The 18020-nt window shown below is 38.1% G+C and overlaps 1 protein-coding gene across 2 annotated transcripts; it reads right to left on the minus strand.

Annotated features, from left to right (window-relative positions):
• Window positions 1-1034: 1034 nt before the first annotated feature.
• cbx3a (chromobox homolog 3a (HP1 gamma homolog, Drosophila)) lies at window positions 1035-12263 on the minus strand. 2 transcript variants are annotated; one of them, XM_082520923.1, is made up of 9 exons: window positions 11372-12263; window positions 9593-9673; window positions 9057-9164; window positions 8386-8863; window positions 7850-8266; window positions 3747-3900; window positions 3360-3516; window positions 2882-2976; window positions 1035-2188 (listed from the first exon to the last, which is right to left on the minus strand). In XM_082520923.1, the coding sequence occupies exons 1-9, from the start codon at window positions 11885-11887 to the stop codon at window positions 2062-2064; spliced, it is 2133 nt and encodes a 710-aa protein (XP_082377049.1). In that variant the 5' UTR covers window positions 11888-12263; the 3' UTR covers window positions 1035-2061. The 2 variants fall into 2 exon arrangements, with proteins under 2 accessions (XP_082377049.1, XP_082377048.1); XM_082520922.1 differs by lacking the exons at window positions 7850-8266; window positions 8386-8863; window positions 9057-9164; window positions 9593-9673; window positions 11372-12263 and adding an exon at window positions 4630-4765.
• Between the last annotated feature and the right edge of the window lie 5757 nt (window positions 12264-18020).

Genomic DNA, 18020 nt, shown 5'->3' on the forward strand with positions numbered 1-18020 from the left:
ATGACAGTTTTAAAATTGAAGACCAAGAGATCTTACCAAAGCCAGTTGGCGTCTATCCCTCTGACCAGTCCAAGAGTGGATCAAGAAACTAGTGAGACGTCACCTTAGGTTGGATGGTAATTTGCATATAGAGATCTCTTTATCTTGTGTCAACAGAAACTTTCATTTGCTTTTACAGACTGTTACAAAACAGCACCATTTTCTATCAGATTTCTACATTTTATGGCCAATTAAGCAAAATTCAGAGTTGACAAAAGCTGACACGTGAAATATACAGACCAAGATTTATTTTAAGCATATGTTTTATATTACTTGAAATTGCTGCACTGACATTTAATTTCCATTAATATAGCTGTATGTCTATATTGAAATGATTCAAGCACTTAACAGATAAGACATGACTGTGTTGCTGTGATTAGATATTTGACTTAATCAAACTACACACCTTGCTCTACAGATCACATGAAATCATAGCCACCACAGACTAATCTATTTGGATAGATATTTGACTTAAAAAAAAAAAAAAAAGTTAAACACTTACGAGGAAATGACAATAACAGGCCATTTTCCATCCCTGTATCCTTTCTGCAGGCTACTCACTACTCTTTAGCATTTACAGAACAAACTTTTCAGAGAAATTAGCTGTTTGTTATCAAATTTGTAGGTGAACGTTCATGCAGCAGTTTTTTCCTGCTAGGACTAAAGGTTGGATATCTATCATGACCTTGTCCAAATCACTCAAATAAGAAACTTGAGTGATTTCCCACAGAAATCAGTAATGCACAAAGGTTCACTGTCTTATCTCCCATGCCATTATGCAGTCTTGCATTTAGAGTGAAACCACGGGAAAACCAAAGCACTGCAGCATGAAGACAAAACTGTAAAAAACTTCACCCAAGAAACATCTATTAGGTACATAAGGAAATCCTAATTGTTAACTTCGTTTCATATGCAACTCGCTCTGAATTACTTCCAGTAAAGTCTTACATGTATTTGTAGTTGGGGAAAAAAAACCTAAAAGACAAAAAAAAAAATCTGGCATAAAACCTTTATTAGAACGACAAACAATATTTAAAGACAGTATACAAAAAGTATTTATGGAACAAAACATCACTACAGTAGAAAACATGAGCAAGAATGTGGCAGAGTGAGAAAAGTGTTTTGGAATTTAAAACATTTAAACAAAGACGAAGGTGGAAGTGGCTCTAATCAACAGTCCTTTTTCAGCTGTGCACTCGCTCCCATGAATCTGGCTGCATCTGAATGTGTTGACTTCAAGTCTAAATGAGCACCTAAACTAAACCAAGTATTATTAACGACATGCATGCACTGGATTACAACTGTACTTGTATCTTGTGAATCTCTGAGTTGCAAAGCTCACTAGTTAATGCCCTAAATTTCAAATCTATGCATCACATTTAGTCTTAACTTTAGCTATTGACTTTAAATACAGTATCATTCCTCCATGAAGCATTTTTACTATTCACACTCCAGAAGGAAGTGCACAGCTCTGAACGACACACAGTCAGATCCTGTGCTGTTATTGAAAAAGGGTGAGAAAACCAATCAAAACTGTAGTTGCACCTCACCCACAAACAAGCCTTCTGAATGTATGGCTAAATTGTGCGTACTACAGAGCTCTCCTTCACCATCTTGGATACATTTAAATGAAGCCATTAGGAACACAAGCGCAATCCATGTTGGAATAACAGATTGCTGAGCAGACTGCTGAAGCCAACATTGTTGTACATCTCGTGTCTGAAAAGGGGCTAAAGAGATCAGTCATTCACAATAATACAAGAAGGCTTCTTTCTTTACTTCTTAATCAAAACACTATCACCTGTTCTCACAATCGGCTAAGCTTATATTTACAACAGAACTCACCGACTGCCATGCAAGTGTTGAAACTTCTTCCAAAATAAAAAAGAAACAAAACAAAAAAAAAGAAAAAAAAAAAAAGACTAATTTAGCTAGACCTAGAAGGCAAGTCAGGAGAAATCCAGTCCTGAGGAAAAGGTTGACAATGTTGATGTAGACTACTGCATGGGTTGCAGAGAAGAACTACTGGGCTTCATCCTCTGGACAGGAATGCCAGGTCAGTCTCTCCTCATAAAAGGATATGACCACCTGAGGACAGCGGGTGTTGGCCTCACGGGCTGGGACCAAATCTGCCTCATCCGAGTCTTTCCTAAAAGAAGGCAGATTGAGAGAGGAACATTATAGAAAGCCAGCATAAATTAATGTACTTTAAATCAACTAAGTTTATAAGTTGAGGAAAGGTTTACAGCAGGAACACAGCCTGGACAGTGACAGTTTCATAACTGTGGCTCTGTACACCATGTAGCAAGATCTAAGCAGTGAAAGGCAACTGAAGTGTAGAAACTGAGCTTTAAGTTCAAGGGTTTAAGAATAAACATTTAGTGAAACAAAGAAAGTTTCCAATTTTTAAGAGCTCAAATGCAAACAACTTAAAAATAAATCAAAAAAAAAAAAACAGAAAAAAAACAAAACAAAACAAACAAACAAAAAAAAAAAAACAACAACATCCAATTATCCAAGTAATTCCACTCAGTTACACTTCCTTCAGTTTAAACTTTCTTTGATTGCTATTACAATATTTCAGGATAATTATTTGTACTGTGAAGGATCCAGAAATCATAGCACTCAATACTTTTGAATTCACTGGCCGTCCATTGTAGCATGAAACACCAGTGACTACCATGCACATCCATCCTATGACTTACACTGCCTAGATTAACAAAACATTACTGCGCAAAGGTCTTGAACTAACAGTCATTTCATTATATTTTGCTTCCAAGGAGACAAAGATATGAGATTTTTTTTTTTCTTCAATGACCAGAAATATTGCATAAAAATGTACCATTTCATCAAGAACATCAACTCCCCGCTACTGTCTGTTGCGCCAATGATTCGCTCGGGTTCGAGGTTCCTAGCAAAACCACGTGGTTTCTCAGCCTGTAGGTGGTTACAACAGAGAATGTAGGCATATAAGATGGGAAGGAAACAAAACAACACATTTTGATTCATTTAAAATCCTTGCACTTTCTAGCATAAGTTCAGAAGCAGCTGCATTTCAAGAGAATGGTCTGAGTGACTTATTCAAAATTAGGTTTGTCACAATTATACAAGTATAATACTAAGTTAAATGTCTACACACCACCCTAGCTAAGCACAAATATGATTTATTTATAATACATTCATTTATTATAATGCTCGTCTTTGTTTAAGTTATGCAACCCTTTCTCTGAATGGCCCTCATGTTAAGCTTGACGGTTCTAAATTTAAATTGTCTCTAGGACATGCTAATTGCAGAAACTTGTGAAAGCAAAGGAACTCACCACATCCTTCTTCTTAGGTTCAGTCTCTGGCTCTTCCGTGGAGGCCTTCCTCTTAACAGGTGCAGGTTTCTCCTTAACGTTCTTCTGAGCCTCCAAAAATGCTGAAATCAGCTCAGGGCAATCCAGGTTCTCCTCTGGTTCCCAAGTATTATCAGCACTAAACAAGCAGAAAGAGAGTCAACGATTGCATTGCATCAATTCACACTGATTTCCATTTAGGAAAAAAAAAAAAAAAAAAAGCCAAATACTAGCATCAGCTAGCTTGCTTGAATGAAGGCACCGTCTTCATGCAACCACAATGACTTCAAACAAAAGTATAGCACAACCCCATACCAGGGAAGCACTTCCAGCTCAGCAGGAGGGGGGCAGGAGTCCCAGCCAACTCACTCTGTAAATCCTTTCCACTTGAGGTAGAATTCTACTTTCCCATTCACAACACGCTGGTCCAGCACTTTTTCCACAACGAATTCTTCAGGTTCCTCCTGTGTATCCTGTGCATCCTTCTTACTCTTGGTATTCTGCTTCTTTCCCATTTTGTGATCTAAAAACACAAACAAAAAAAGGAATTTGATAATAACAAATCCTTCACATTCATGTGCTCCTGATATCCACATTTAGGATTGGCCATAGGCCCTAAAGCCGCCACAGACACCTGGATCGTAAACGAATTTAACTGTGAAGACTGTTATTTGCCCATTGGGGTATTAAAATTAGGCAACCTTGACAAAGGGATGGCCACCAAAGGGAAGTAAAAACGTAGCATTAGCTAGCTTAGCGATAAACTCTTAAAGTATTCAAAGATAGCCAAATTCTTATAACGTTAGCTCGCATGCTAACTTTAGCTGGCCTTTAACCGTTAGGGAAAACCTACTTCACTTTTATTGTGTCAACTGCAATGCGGAGGGACTTAAAATAGGTGCGCTGGCACAAAAAAAAACGTGCGGGTAACGTTAGCGTAACTTGCGCTAACAATAACGTACTCAAGTTTAATGCGACACTCGACGTTTTAGAAACGGATACATAATCTTAAGATCTATGATACAACTACAGCATTACAAGGAACAGACACTGTTACTTTTCGCTTGCCTGTTTAAGTTAAAGTACTGCAACTGTAGTTAACAGAGCGTTTCTCTCTCATTCGAGACAGCGTCAGATGGTAAAACAACTGGCTAGCATATACTGCTATTTTGTTACAGTGAACCAATTAACTCTGACACCTCTGTTAATGATAACCTTTTTTTTTAAAACAAGTCGGTATCTGCATACATACCCTAAAACAAGAGAATCGCTCCAACGGCACTTCTTTTCCACGCGGTCAGTTGATTCTTTATGTCTACAAAAGTGTGGCTCAACAGCACGGGCGCCAAAAGCTACTCACGCGCATTCTTGTGCGCATACTTGTGCACCATCTACGGAAGCCCGGTTAGAAAACGCTTTTCGCTCTCCAAAACCTGTGGATGATGAAGCCTAGAACTCTACATCAGGGATATCGAAGTCATTTTGAATCGTGGGCCACATGCATAAAATTTTGTTTACACGTGGGCCGGACCAGTGTAAAGAGGTTTAATTACACCTTTAATGTCTGCAGAATCTTAATATAAGAAAAAGAAGTGCAATTTCAACAGCATATGCTGGTTATTTTTGCATGATAAAGAAATTAAGCTGTATTAAATAGAACTCAGTCAGCACGACTCTTTTGGCTTAGATTGTTTGTTTGTTTGTTTGTTAATTTATTTCAAACAAACAAACAATCCTACAATCTAAGATTGTAGGAAATGCATGTGTAGTTATGGTTGCTCATTGCCCAGACTGTTCTGTAACTATATAATAGAAAGGTTTTGTTTATTGATAGACTATATCCTTATTTATTTATTTACTGTGAACGCACTGCAGAAATCAGAAACGTTTCTGTCATTTAAGTTTTTTTTATCTAATATTACCTATGACTTACTCAAATTGGTGTGAATAGTGATGGGAGTAGGATTTTTATCATTAAGAAAAGCTGTAAAACACGGAAAATACAGTTTAAAAAAAAAATCCAAAATGTGTACCATCCATCACATTTTAAAAAGCTGTCCAGTGGCTCAGATTGCATCTGTTGCCAGGCCAATTTTGCCCCCAGGCCTTATGTTTGTAATCCCTAATCTATAATAGATCAATAGATATCTATAATATCCATTGATATTTTAAGACTGCATTTTTTGAATAATATGTTCCTATATGCTGATTTTAAAATCAAGGCCATTCAAAAGTATTTCAAAAGATTTCTTTTTATTTTAAAAAGTCTGCAGGAGCAACTCAAGTTCTGTAAGCAAACGCACACTTTCAAAAATCACAATGGAATCAAACACATTTAACTTCAGAAACAAAGCAAATATTTACGAAAACAAAATTCATACAAACAGCAAACAAAAGGTTCAAGCCAAACAAGAAAATACAAACAAAGAAAAAAAGAAAACCGAAAGCTGCATAAACTACCTCATGGACTTTTCTCAATTTCACTCACTCAGCTGACTTATTGTGCAGCATAACCAGGAACAGGGCGGCGACCTCTATTAATACTTCAACTGCCAAAAAATCTTATACATATAAAAAGGAGGCATCCAAACATCATTCAAACTTCTTAAATATCAATCAGTAATTTATTATTTAGGGTTTTTTTTAGCAGTTTGTTTAATTGGGGTGACTTTGATAATGAAGGATTTGTATTAAACAAGTGCACTTTAGAGAATTTCAAATTTTAGCCAGAAAAAAACAAAACTGGGGCCTGAGAATCAAATTTATCCAAAAAGAAAAAAACTCACAAGTACTTGTAAAGAAGTCAAAATTTCAGTTCATTCAAATTGTGCTTCAGATTGATCACTATTCAAATACTTTATGCATCTTTCTTCAGTTTACTCACTCAGGTGACTACTTGTGTGTACACATAAATAAGATGCAGACTTTTAATATCACTTGATTCTACTCAGATAATAAATATTCTTTAAAAAACAAACAAACAAACAAACAAACAAACAAACAAACACATACATTCAAACAGCATTCAGACCTTTTAAATAAAGTTGGTGATTCTATTTTTCCTGTTTCAGAAACTGAATCTTTTATGTGTGATTACGGTCACATTTATAATGAAATTGTTGTTATCGAGTGCACTTCAAAAGACAAAAAAAAAGAAAGAAAAAAAGCAAAGCGGGGTGAGGGCTTTTTTTTTTATGTAGCCAAAATTAACAAAAACTAAGCTGTGAGGTAGAATAATCTTGCCAAAAACTCTAAAACACTTCAAATGAAAGGGGTTAAACTATAGTTGAATTCTTATGCAAGAACTTTTTTGTTATGGATATATGCACTTATGTATGATGTACATACGTATTTACCAAAACACATTAAATGCAAATTAAGGCCAAGTCCTTTGAGTCATTGGTATACTGCACGTCATCAAGACATGTAAGCAAAAGACATCTATTTGATTTTTTTTATTTCAGTTTATTTTTTTTACTCAAACAGTGCATGCCCTCAAATACTGGGAACAAATCAGTAAACTTTGGACTTGTAATAACCCAATATTCTTATCACGCTGACCAAAGTTTACCATTTTGGGAGAGGGGGGAAAACGTCCTTAACAGTTCTATAAGCATTTCATGGACCTAAGAAAGTTTAATAAATACAACCCTTTAACCTCGTTCTTATACCGAGTAGGAAAACACTAAAGGCAAGATTACAGGTAAATACTCCTCTTAGATCTCTATCCTGTCTGGAAATATCACAATCCTGGCCAAGCTGACTTTTAAACATGCGTGATTGCCTACAATTTTCTGTAAAAATGAGAAAGACTATGACTTTAATGTTAACAGGCACAAAGAGACTGCTGGCTTAGCTGTTCCCTTAAACTACCCCATCGGCCACATCCACCTTTAACAAGAAGAGAATGTCCAGTGTGTGATCTACATTTTTACGATCAAATAACATATTTACATTTTTTTTTTCTTTTACTTATTTTTTGAGTGTCTTTTCTTTTTGCATTTAGGTTCTCAACAGTGGTGAATCAACACACACTTTAGCAAAACAGGAGTCCCTAAAACCAGAGTCAGGCAATTAGGTTCCGCAATATCCCAAAACCAAAAAGATCAAGTCTCAGCAGGAAATGCTGCATTATTGCTTTTTTTCCTTCTTTCTCTTGTCTGTTTTGTTGCCAGATGTGGAGACAGCAGGTCGTCTTACAGGCTGAACTACAACCCTACCGTTAGCCCCGCACTGCAGGGTGAATCTGTCTGGGTTCAGGGGTGTTCCTGATTCATCCCTCAGCCGGGACAGGATGTCTCTGGTCAGCTGCCTTATCTGATGGCCCACAGCACCCATTGTTTTTGCTGTAAGGTGCTTCTCCCTCAGCAGTTTGTCTCTCTGAACTTGCAACCTTTCCACCTCCTCCTGGAGCCCAGTGATGGCATCTAATTTGCGCTTGCGGCAGTTTTGGGCTGCCAGCTTATTCTTACCACGCCTGCGGATGTCCCTCAGGAGGGTCACCTGTTCAGGGGAAAAGCCATGACCATCAAGAACTTCCAGGAACTCTTCAACAGGCATGTTAACTATCTGCAGAACAGAGAATGGCAGGCACATAGCACGGGCGCGCAGCTCATCACGACTCAGCTCCCCTTCTTCCAGCCGGAATCCATCATCATCGCTGAGAGGCTCCTCCTTGATGTTTTTGCGAGGCAGCGTTACTGACGGCTGGTTAAAGAAATTGGCAGATGAGTAGCTGTGATCATGCCACACACTCTCAACAGGTGGCCATGCTGTGGTGTAGTCAACAATGCCTTTAGAGGGGATTGAGTCTGCCTCACTGCTGTAGCCTGTAGCTCCACACTCATCCTCGCAGTATGAACTGGATGAGGATGACATCTCAGATGAGCCTGGACAAAGTGAGGAGTTAATGACTGTGTCAGCATATTTAACTGAAAATTTCGTAGCTTCATAAAACAGAAATTAAGACATGTAACTCTTCCAAGTATAGAAAGCAATCTGAACCAACCTGGAGAGACTGGACCTCCAGAGCTGCTCTCCAAAGAGAGACCAGAGTCTGACTCCAAGTCCTCAAGGACCCGTGGGTCTATGCTGTCCAAACAGTCCATCAGGCTGCTGTCAATTGAGTCCAGACCTTCCAAACCAAGCTGATTGATCTGGTCAAACACTGCCTCATCTAGGCAGCCACCCAGTGCACTATTTGATGACACATTTCCTGTTATGTTACATACTGAGGCAAAGGGGAGTGCAGCAAGACCTAGAGCCATCCCAGGTGAAGCATCTGAGTTTAAAGAGCCTGTGGATTCCATTCGAAAGAAAGCCCTTTGTTGTTGGGTCGTGGTCCTGGGCTCAGTTCTATCAGATGCCAACCCAAACACTCCAGGACTGGTTAGCATAGCATCATGCAGACTGACATTCCGGCTGATGGCGCTGGTGATGTCAGTGTCGAGATCTGACAGACGCTCAGTCACAAGGGGGTCCAAGTCCTATATTTTAGAGAGACCTATTAGTCGAACTTTATTCTCCAAAACTTTGAAAATCCTCTAAAACAACAGTTAGATCAATGTGGTAAACTAAACCTCTAATCTGCAATACACGTGTCTGTATGCATGTCCCTAAACTAATGTAATTTTATATAAGGCTTAATTTAATGAACATGAAGATGAACATGAAACTTACATCAAGGTCTGCAACAGAAAGTAAATTGTTCCACTGCTGGTCAATATCAAGAGTAGCAGAGGGATGGCGTGTTGGACTGGACAGTGCAGTGATGCCTTCCAGCAGGCTCTGAAAGAGACAACACACAGAAAATCTGATGTAAATTTAAAAAAGTAAGTGATATGTTTTGTTGTCAGTATACAATCATAGCAAAGTAACTGATGAAAAAAAATGAACAAGAAAAATGAATTTATATTTAGCTTCTGCATAGCTTTTTACTATAAGGAACTGCCTGTGAGACTGTAATTACTATGCTTCAACCTTTCTAATCATATTCTGTGGTGTTACTAAAACAGCACTGTCATCAAAATGATGCAATTTCAGTAAATATGTAATGTGAGTCCCTGATTTTTCTAGTTAAATCAATATAACCAGCCTAAAATTGATGCCAACGTTATACATGCATCATTGCAGATGGACAAACACTACTGTGTATTCTCACAAAAAATCCAGCACTGTTACGGTCATTAAAATACATGAAAGAGTGCCAACAGTACCTCTTGTTCCAGTGTGGAACTGTGAGCCAGCTGAGAGACTGGAGCAGGTTCCTCCTCTTCTTTAACTTTAACATCTTCCTCCTGGCAGGGAAAAGAGAGGAGGGAATTCAGTTTAGAAGTGAAGAGGAAAGAAAAGGAAAAACAATTTGTTAATTCTTAGTAAAGAACTCCAAACATCGTTACATTTCTAGCGGTAGTTCATTGATCTCAATTGAGTCTTTACAGTATGACTCTTCTGTCATGAGATGATTCTGTTATAAACAAGATTAGATTATTTATTTATGATTACAAAGCAATCATTGTAAAAGTTAAGCCAATTACCCTCTGATACACCTACAGAAATAAAGGTCACCAGCTTCCAAGATTAGAAAGTTCACGATATATCCAATTAAAGATATAATAGAATTCTCATTTGTTCTAAAAATATATATTATATGGCCTTTGTTTCTGAGAATATACAATATGCAGGAGCTGTATATAGTTATCCTGTTGAAGGTGTATCAATAACTGATTCACTTCCTAGACCAGTTCAAACAGGAAAAGTGGAGACCAACAAGCCCAGACAGAACTTGGGCAGAACTAGACTGGTCTTGAGTACTTCTTGTCATTATTTCGCTTTAGTCTTAGTGTGAAAGAAAACTTTTTGCTTTCACACTAAGACTAAAGCCAAATAATGACAAAAAGTTATTGATACACCTTCAACGGGATAACTATATACAGCTCCTGCATATTGTATATTCTCAGACACTAAGGCCATTTGCAAAACAAACAACAAGGCTTGTAATTTTTTTTTTTTTTTTTTTTTGGGGGGGGGGGGGGGGGGTATGGCGACCCATCTCTTGTCATCAACAACAAATGAGTCAACATCACATTATACACATGAAAAGCAACCCTAGGAAGAGCAGTGCTTAACTATGGAAAACTGCTTTTGTGTAAGCAAACAGGGTGGGGATCCGAGTCTCACTTCTCCACCCCTCAAAGGGCGCAGCTGGTGGTTGGGTCAGGAGAAAAGAGATATAGTTACACAACTGACAACATAAACTGCCTTTGGGATACAATATCCACCAATCAGCTCTTTCTGCCATGCTCTAGAAAGACTACACTACTAGGAGGACTGAATATAAAGGTTGTAATTACAGTGTTATAATATATTTGTTGTCATAAAGTACAGACATTAGTTACACCTGTCTTTGCATGGTGTTTTCTGCTGAAGTAATTCTATAGTTACTATTCCCAGATTGCTTAATGTGACAAGTACCATAGTGAAAGAGTGACAAGTGCAGCAGGCAGCTGTATGCCGCATATACAGTATATGATGTTTGGTAGACATGTTATTAAGCTTTATGTTTAAGTTACTTACTACACTGATTAGGTGACTTATCCAAGTTAACACATTGTCATTACGGATGTAAGTGACATAATCTGACTAAAGACACATTACTGGATTGTGATTTGTGACAAGGGCCTGACAGAGCCTGACAAAACGAAAATAAATTTGCATTCCAGAATATTTTTTTGACTTGCTTCCTCGTTCACCAGTAAATACTCCAGTAAAATAACGTAGTTGTTGGATAACACCCATCTTTCCAGTTCAACGGTTAGTTATGCTAGTTAGCTAGTAATAGCTTAAGCTAGCAATTACGGAAGTTTTACTCGTTTGTCACCTCAGTTAATCAAGTACTTTAGAGGGATAGACCACCTTCACTGTTGCAGGTTACATTATAGCTTCATTAGAAACAAAGTTTTTACAACTTTATGGCATATTATTCACAAACTTGCCTCTTTAAGAAACCCGCAGGCTCCAGCGCCACAAGGCCCTTGTCCGAGTTCAATGTTTGTCTGGTACACTGCTGGGCCACTGACTGGCAGGTGTTCACTGACATCCCTGGATTCTTCGCCAGGACTTTCTAGCCCTGAGCTAGATTCGGTGTTGTTACTGGTTGAAGGCCCACAGTCAGCCTTGTCAGTTGCAGGCACTTCGTGCACCAGCCATGCGTTCAACTGCGTGTGGAACCGCGGGGAACCGAGGGTCCTCACCTCGTCCAGCAGCCGACGACTTGCAAAAAAATAGTCCAACTCGGGACATTTTGGGTGTACACCATATCCATCAAAAGTGTCTCTCAAAATATGAAACGGTGTCTGGATGTAGGCTGAGCTAGGACCCAAGTTAATCTCTGTCAAAGGCGTATAATAGCCGCTCAAGTAGCTGTCGATATCCACACGAACTCCAATCAAACTGAGCAAGATGGTTAACTGAATCAGGCTTTCTGAAAAGTATTTTTTGGCGATCTGCATTTTCTAAATACTTTCAGAACTGTGGATAATTGTGAAATCCCAACCCAACAGTTCCTCTTTCCCGAAGGGACAAAGGGAAAGCTTAACAAAAGAGCACGCCTTCCCCTGTCAGACAAAGAGGACCGCCTGTACCGGCGAACTAGCAAGATAGCTATGCTAGCTTTAGCAGTTAGCTTTCTCTACCGGTTAACGCAAACCTGTTAGCGCAAACATAACAAACAGTTTGTTCTTCAGCGCCTTGCAGCGGATGAGTTATTCATAAGCAATACCTACTTATCACAACACTCTTGACGACGATAATTAAACAGAAAATAAAACATGGGAGGCTCACTGCAATCACCGTGCTGGTACAGGGGGAACTTTGTTTCGGAATTTGCATAATTCGTGCTGATTGGACCAAAACGCTCACCACAACAAATTCTGATTGGTTAACACACCTGTCGCGTCAGCTTTTGATCAATAAGAGAACGGGGTAGTTGCTTCTATAAAGGCAGCCTCCACCCTGATATTAACTACAAATATTGTTTACACGAAAGTTGAATCACCGCATAAACAAGAGGTACTCCTCTATGTAGGTTCATATTCTAATATATAATGCTTTATTGGTGTAAAGGGGATTTCTCAGAAGCATGGCTGGGCTGCATTTCCTTTATGTTTGTGCTACTGACCTGCATTTGTTCCTTTTTTCAGCCTACTGGTAAACAACTGAATTACACTTTCAGTTGTTACAAAGGTCTGGGCCCTCGTGACTCAACTCACTAAGAAAGAGGAATGCCAAAGGCGAAATCCTTAAAACATAGTACATTGTACCCCCTGGCCTTCTAAAAAATCTGACTTTATACTGGCTTCATGATCAGTGCTGAGAGGTAGCCTACGCAGATTCTAGGTGCTTTTACTTTAGACTATTGCTTTATGACCTATTTTATAATAGAATGTCGAAAAGACAGACCATTCTGCATCAAAAAATATGTTTTGCCCACTTTTGTGATAAAAAAATCTCTGTTTATATGTAAGAAACTGAATGTATGTAACAGTGTCACATACATTGTAATATTCCTACTTTCACTGAAGAAGCAATTCTAAATTCAGCAATGTTTATGAATGCTTATTATATAGGAAAGGATACTCATGTCATTTGAAAGAAGGTCTTGAACATTATCTGAAAGTCTGTCACTCTACTTACTCACTCTGTTAGATCTTCCAAGGCCAAATTGTTAGCTATGCGATAGCTAACAATAGCAATACCCCACAGAGGAAAATTGGGAATGCAGCTTTCCCAGTTTCTGAAAAAACAAAACAAAGCTCTGGAAAAGTGTACCTTAACATATTGGAGAAGAAAGCTCAGATAGTTACGGATAATATCAAGAAACTCTTAAAGATACCTTTTTAATCTTGCATTTAACTAGTCCTCCCACTTAGTAATAACACCACTGTGTTTATCTTTGTGTTTATGTCTTTATTTCATATTACTCTGTTTTTTGTGTGTAACAGGATTTTATGATTTATTGTTATGCATATGTGTATATCTGTCTGTGTGACTGTGTATGTATCTCTGATAGGTTTCTTGTTTGTTTAAATGGTTGTTTTGACATAAAGGTGAAGTCATTCCCTAACATGTTTTTCAACCCATGATTATTTGCCCTATACACAAGGAAATGACAATCCACCTCCTGTTATTATTTCTTAGGTCTGCTGTAGCTTTCCTTTGACTTTGTAGCCACTATCTTTTCCAAGTGGTCTGTCAGAATATGTTCAGTCAGCCCTCGTGTTAACTGTTAAGTTACAATAATTCCTTCACACATTGCTCAGCCACTATGCTATGCTAGGTTCTCCTTTTTCTCCGTCTTCCAGTTGTAAGAACAATACTGTGCAAAGGCACTGCACTGTTAATTTCTAGTGTAAAAGAGACTTTGATGAAAAAACTGTCATTTGTGGTGTATTTGTCTGTGCCCACTTTGTTTTGGTTGTTTTTTTGTTGTTGTTGTTGTTTTTTTGTTGTTTTTTTTACATCTTAACACACAATGAGAATCATGTCTACAAAACAACTGATAAAGGTTACAGATTACACAAGGCAGTGGCATAAGAGTTGATTTAATAACACTTGATTGTCTCAGACATCCAGGCTCTATGTCTGGCTGATATTTGCCATGTTTGCTGATTCCTGGTCATCTGAGGTTTAAGGTAGCTCATGTCAGTAGTGTGATTAGAGATAGGCTTAAGTTCAATTAAAGCAACAGAACAGAAATGTTAAATCAAGCAATGACATATTTACTGTTATGTATTGCAGAGGAAAACTGTGAAATATGTGCAAAAGTATTGGTAGCCTGAAGGGGGATCAAAACATTCCTATATTAAGTAAAAACCAAAACTACTGCAAAGTAGAGTGAGACTTACATCAATGTGCTGAAAGTGAAAAGTGAAAGTTGTTTCTGAGTGAGCAGACCTCAGCAATTTGGGGCGAGAGTTGTGGTGTTCTGGTGTGAGAGTTCTTCTTACAGTTGCTGTAAGAAGAACTGTTGCTTCAGCTACTTATTTTCCTTTCTTTTGTCTGAAACTGAAATATTTTGGCTACAGCTAATCAAAATGTAGGCCAGTGTCTATGTGAGACAGTGGATATGCTTTGCAGTCCCACACAAAGTTGGTAATCCTCCACCATCTGGTACACTTGCGACCCCTGGTGTCTAACAGTGGTAATTAATAATTAACCGACGTGTATTAGTATTTTGAATGTGTTTTGCTGCTTAAAATGCAGTAATTGATACTAAAGACTCATAAATTTTGCAGATTCTGGTTGATTAGACCTGCAAACTTGTCTATGAAGTTAAATCAAAGACTGAACGTGACACTCTGTAAAGTCAGTTGTTTCTTTTGTATTGATTTTACGTCAGTTGATAAAATGATGACAGACCAAGAGTTTTGAATGATGATGCGTTTTTTAATGTTATCATTTCATTTAAGATTCTATTCCTTTAATTGACGTGACCTTCATAGCTGCACGAGTAGCACCAATATGTTACTCACAGCACACTATAAATAATAGTAGCGACAACATGCTGTCGAAGAATCCGCTGTAAACACCTTCCCCTGGGTGACCATCGCGTAGTACAGTATAAAGACCAGCAGACTGCTGTACTTTGTTTATGTCTGAATGTGGGTGCTGTAAGTAATTGAGTTTTCCGTGGGATGAAAATCCCACCGTAAGCCTTTTGCAAATCTTCCCCGGACAGACATTTTTATGTGGCGCTGCATCACAAAGAAGTCTAGAAAATCGCATTCTCTAACAAGCCTAGTTCAACACCACCACATCAAGTTCAACACGCACTGCCTGTCAGCTGGGCTCTCTCCCAGCAGCAGACAGTCGACCCTCCCTCCCCCTCACTCCCCCTGCAGAACACACACACACAAATCTAGAAGACAAGTGCGATGGTGGGCTTATCTGAAAATTGGCAACATCAAACTTCCCCGAGGATGCAGCTGCAACACTGTTGCAGGATCTACTTCAATGATGTAGGAGTCACAGAATATAGAATAAAAATCAATATCCAAAAAGAAAAACAAACAAACAAAAAGAAAGAAGAAAAATCAGAAAAGGCCCTTAATATGACATTTGCTGTCCATCTTATGTCAGCTGTCGGATCGACTTGGTGGCCGGATGTGTAGAGAATCTAAACGCTCCAAATCACGTCTCCCTAAAGAAGCTGCGAATGGTAATCTGCTCCAATTGATCTGACGCCAGCGTGCAGTCATTTGATTAATCCGCGAGTATTTTCATAACGATGTGAAACACATTTAAATCAACTTTGTGAAGTTCTGACAGTTTTATTGGGGCAGAGCTCTTAAATCACCCCCACATGCTCCTCCGAGGACGACGCTGATTGGTGGAATTAAACGCGATCTGAGGGATATCAGTGCGCGTGCGCACGATTTAGTCCACGCAAAGACTCATGGGAAACGTGAGGGAACTCGCGGTGACTTGAGCGGACTACTTTGTCATTCTTTTTCAGGTTTTACGGGAGGTGTTGTAATTGTTTTGTAATTGTTTTTGCAGTGACCTTGGCCAGATTTTAGTGTATGCAGAGTGCGGGCCACGCTGAAGCCGCTTCACAAATGAAATCTCATATTACGTTTTTAACCTTTAAAAGGATTTGTTGCCTTTATTTTATTTTGTTTTATTTATTTATTTACAAGTTAACAATACCACAGCAAAAATATAAAACATAAAAAATACATTTGGATAGTCACTTTTTTGTGTCTGTGAAAAATGTGTGAACATTGTAAGCAATGCAAGCACAGACTATACCGATCATTTGATTAAATGGCCCAACAGATTTAATGAAAAGGTTTAATTAGCAAAGCGGACAGATCACTACTCTGACCCTACATATATATATATATATATATATATATATATATATATATATATATATATATATATATATATATATGTATATATATATATATATATATATATATATATATAGATATAGATATATATAGATATATATATAGATATATAGATGTAGATATATATAGATAGATATCTTTATATATAATTGTAAAATGTTTTTTTCCTATATAAAAAAACTCATAACTTTTCTATTTAAAAACAGCTCATATATAAAATGACTGAAAAGGCGATACAATTATACACAAAATAATAATTTCAAAATAAAAATTTCATCTTTCAGTAAATGTCTGAAGCAAATAAAATAACCCCTTCATCATAAACTTTTCTGACTTTGTATATTGTGACGATAATTATTTCTAAAATTTTAAAAATATTCCATAAATATGTGTCTAATTAACGGCCAGTGTTTGAGATTTTTGTTTTATTGAGATAAAATAATAGTAACGATTGATCATGATATAGTCTAAATGATAATTAATCGTACAACTAAGTATTTAAATATATTTATTTATTTCAATAACAAAATAGTATATATTTTTATTATTATTATTATTTGAACTTCTTAAATGAAAATGCAATAGAATGTGTCCAGTGTGTGTCAGTGGTCATGCAGTAGAGTGTGTGTGTGATTGTGCCTGGATGGTCTCAGTAGCGGAGGTCTGCTCTCTAGAGAGCAAAACAACCGACTGGCCGCTCTCTGCTTTCAGAGCTCGTTGCTGCTTGATTGACATCCACGTTTGGCCACTCAAATGAAAGAATCACAGTCCCGCATTCCTATTGGTTCAGCGCTCCAGCTCCTGCAGTTCGTCTTAGCCAATCACAATGCGGAACTCGCTTCGGAAATTATGATAGCTTTTCTGGCAGACTCTGTGGCGCCCCGCAGCGGGGACATATGGAAGCAATTTTACATCAGTCTGTTCTCTGTAAATTAAGTTGTAATAATGAAAAATGCATTGCTCTACCCAGCTGTTTATTTCTTTTCCCTTTTCAGTACAGGTTTTGTTTTAGTGCTGCTGGACTGAGCGCTCTTTGCTACGTTCAGTGACCCAGTGGTCTTCCAGAAACTGACTGAGTTATGCTCCAAGTTAGTGGTGCTTAGGCTTTATACCCCGGGCAATATAATAATCTCTTATTCAAATTATTATAGGGCTGCAACTGGTCATTGGCACACTTATCTGTGCATGACACAATAATTCTAACTGTTTATTTCCACGTGCATTGATTCAGTTTTATTGTATTGTAAATTTGATTTACAATGAAATAAAATTCAGTGTTTATTTATTTTAAAAAGAAAGAAAGAGAAGAAAAACGACCGCGCATTGTTGACCACGTGAGGGCGCTGCAGTCCAGATTTTTGCCTCCACCTGGCCAGTAGGTAATTCACTTCTCATTGTGCTCACTAATTGAAGTATGGCATAAGTCTTTCTGTTTAATCGAACGGACAAATAATTATGATCACTTTACATTTCACTCCCAGTTCAAATTGATCACTGCTTTAACTACTAATTCAGATTTCTCCCTTGCGCTCTCCTCCCTCCTTTCCAGTCTCTCCAGAGTCAAGAGGCTGAGGGGCCAGCAGCAGGGCGAGGCACTGACAGTTTTTTTCAGCATGAGAAGCAGTTGTGGATTTGATGTCAAAGTCAGAGATGGCTGCTCTGATAAAGTTAGTCTGGCTCGGCGAGATTGGCATCCTTCTCCTTGGAAAAGAAAACAGAAAGGCCCTAC

Source organism: Aulonocara stuartgranti, assembly GCF_965226115.1.
Source record: "Aulonocara stuartgranti genome assembly, chromosome: 22".
Lineage (NCBI taxonomy): Eukaryota > Metazoa > Chordata > Actinopteri > Cichliformes > Cichlidae > Aulonocara > Aulonocara stuartgranti.

Coding starts and splice junctions, on each gene's coding strand:
- cbx3a (XM_082520923.1), bottom strand. CDS start 11,887: ATGCAGATCGCCAAAAAATACTTTTCAGAAAGCCTGATTCAGTTAACC. Junction 9,165..9,592: donor GTTCCACACTGGAACAAGAG/GTACTGTTGGCA, acceptor TGTCTCTTTCAG/AGCCTGCTGGAAGGCATCAC. Junction 8,864..9,056: donor TTTCTGTTGCAGACCTTGAT/GTAAGTTTCATG, acceptor TCTAAAATATAG/GACTTGGACCCCCTTGTGAC.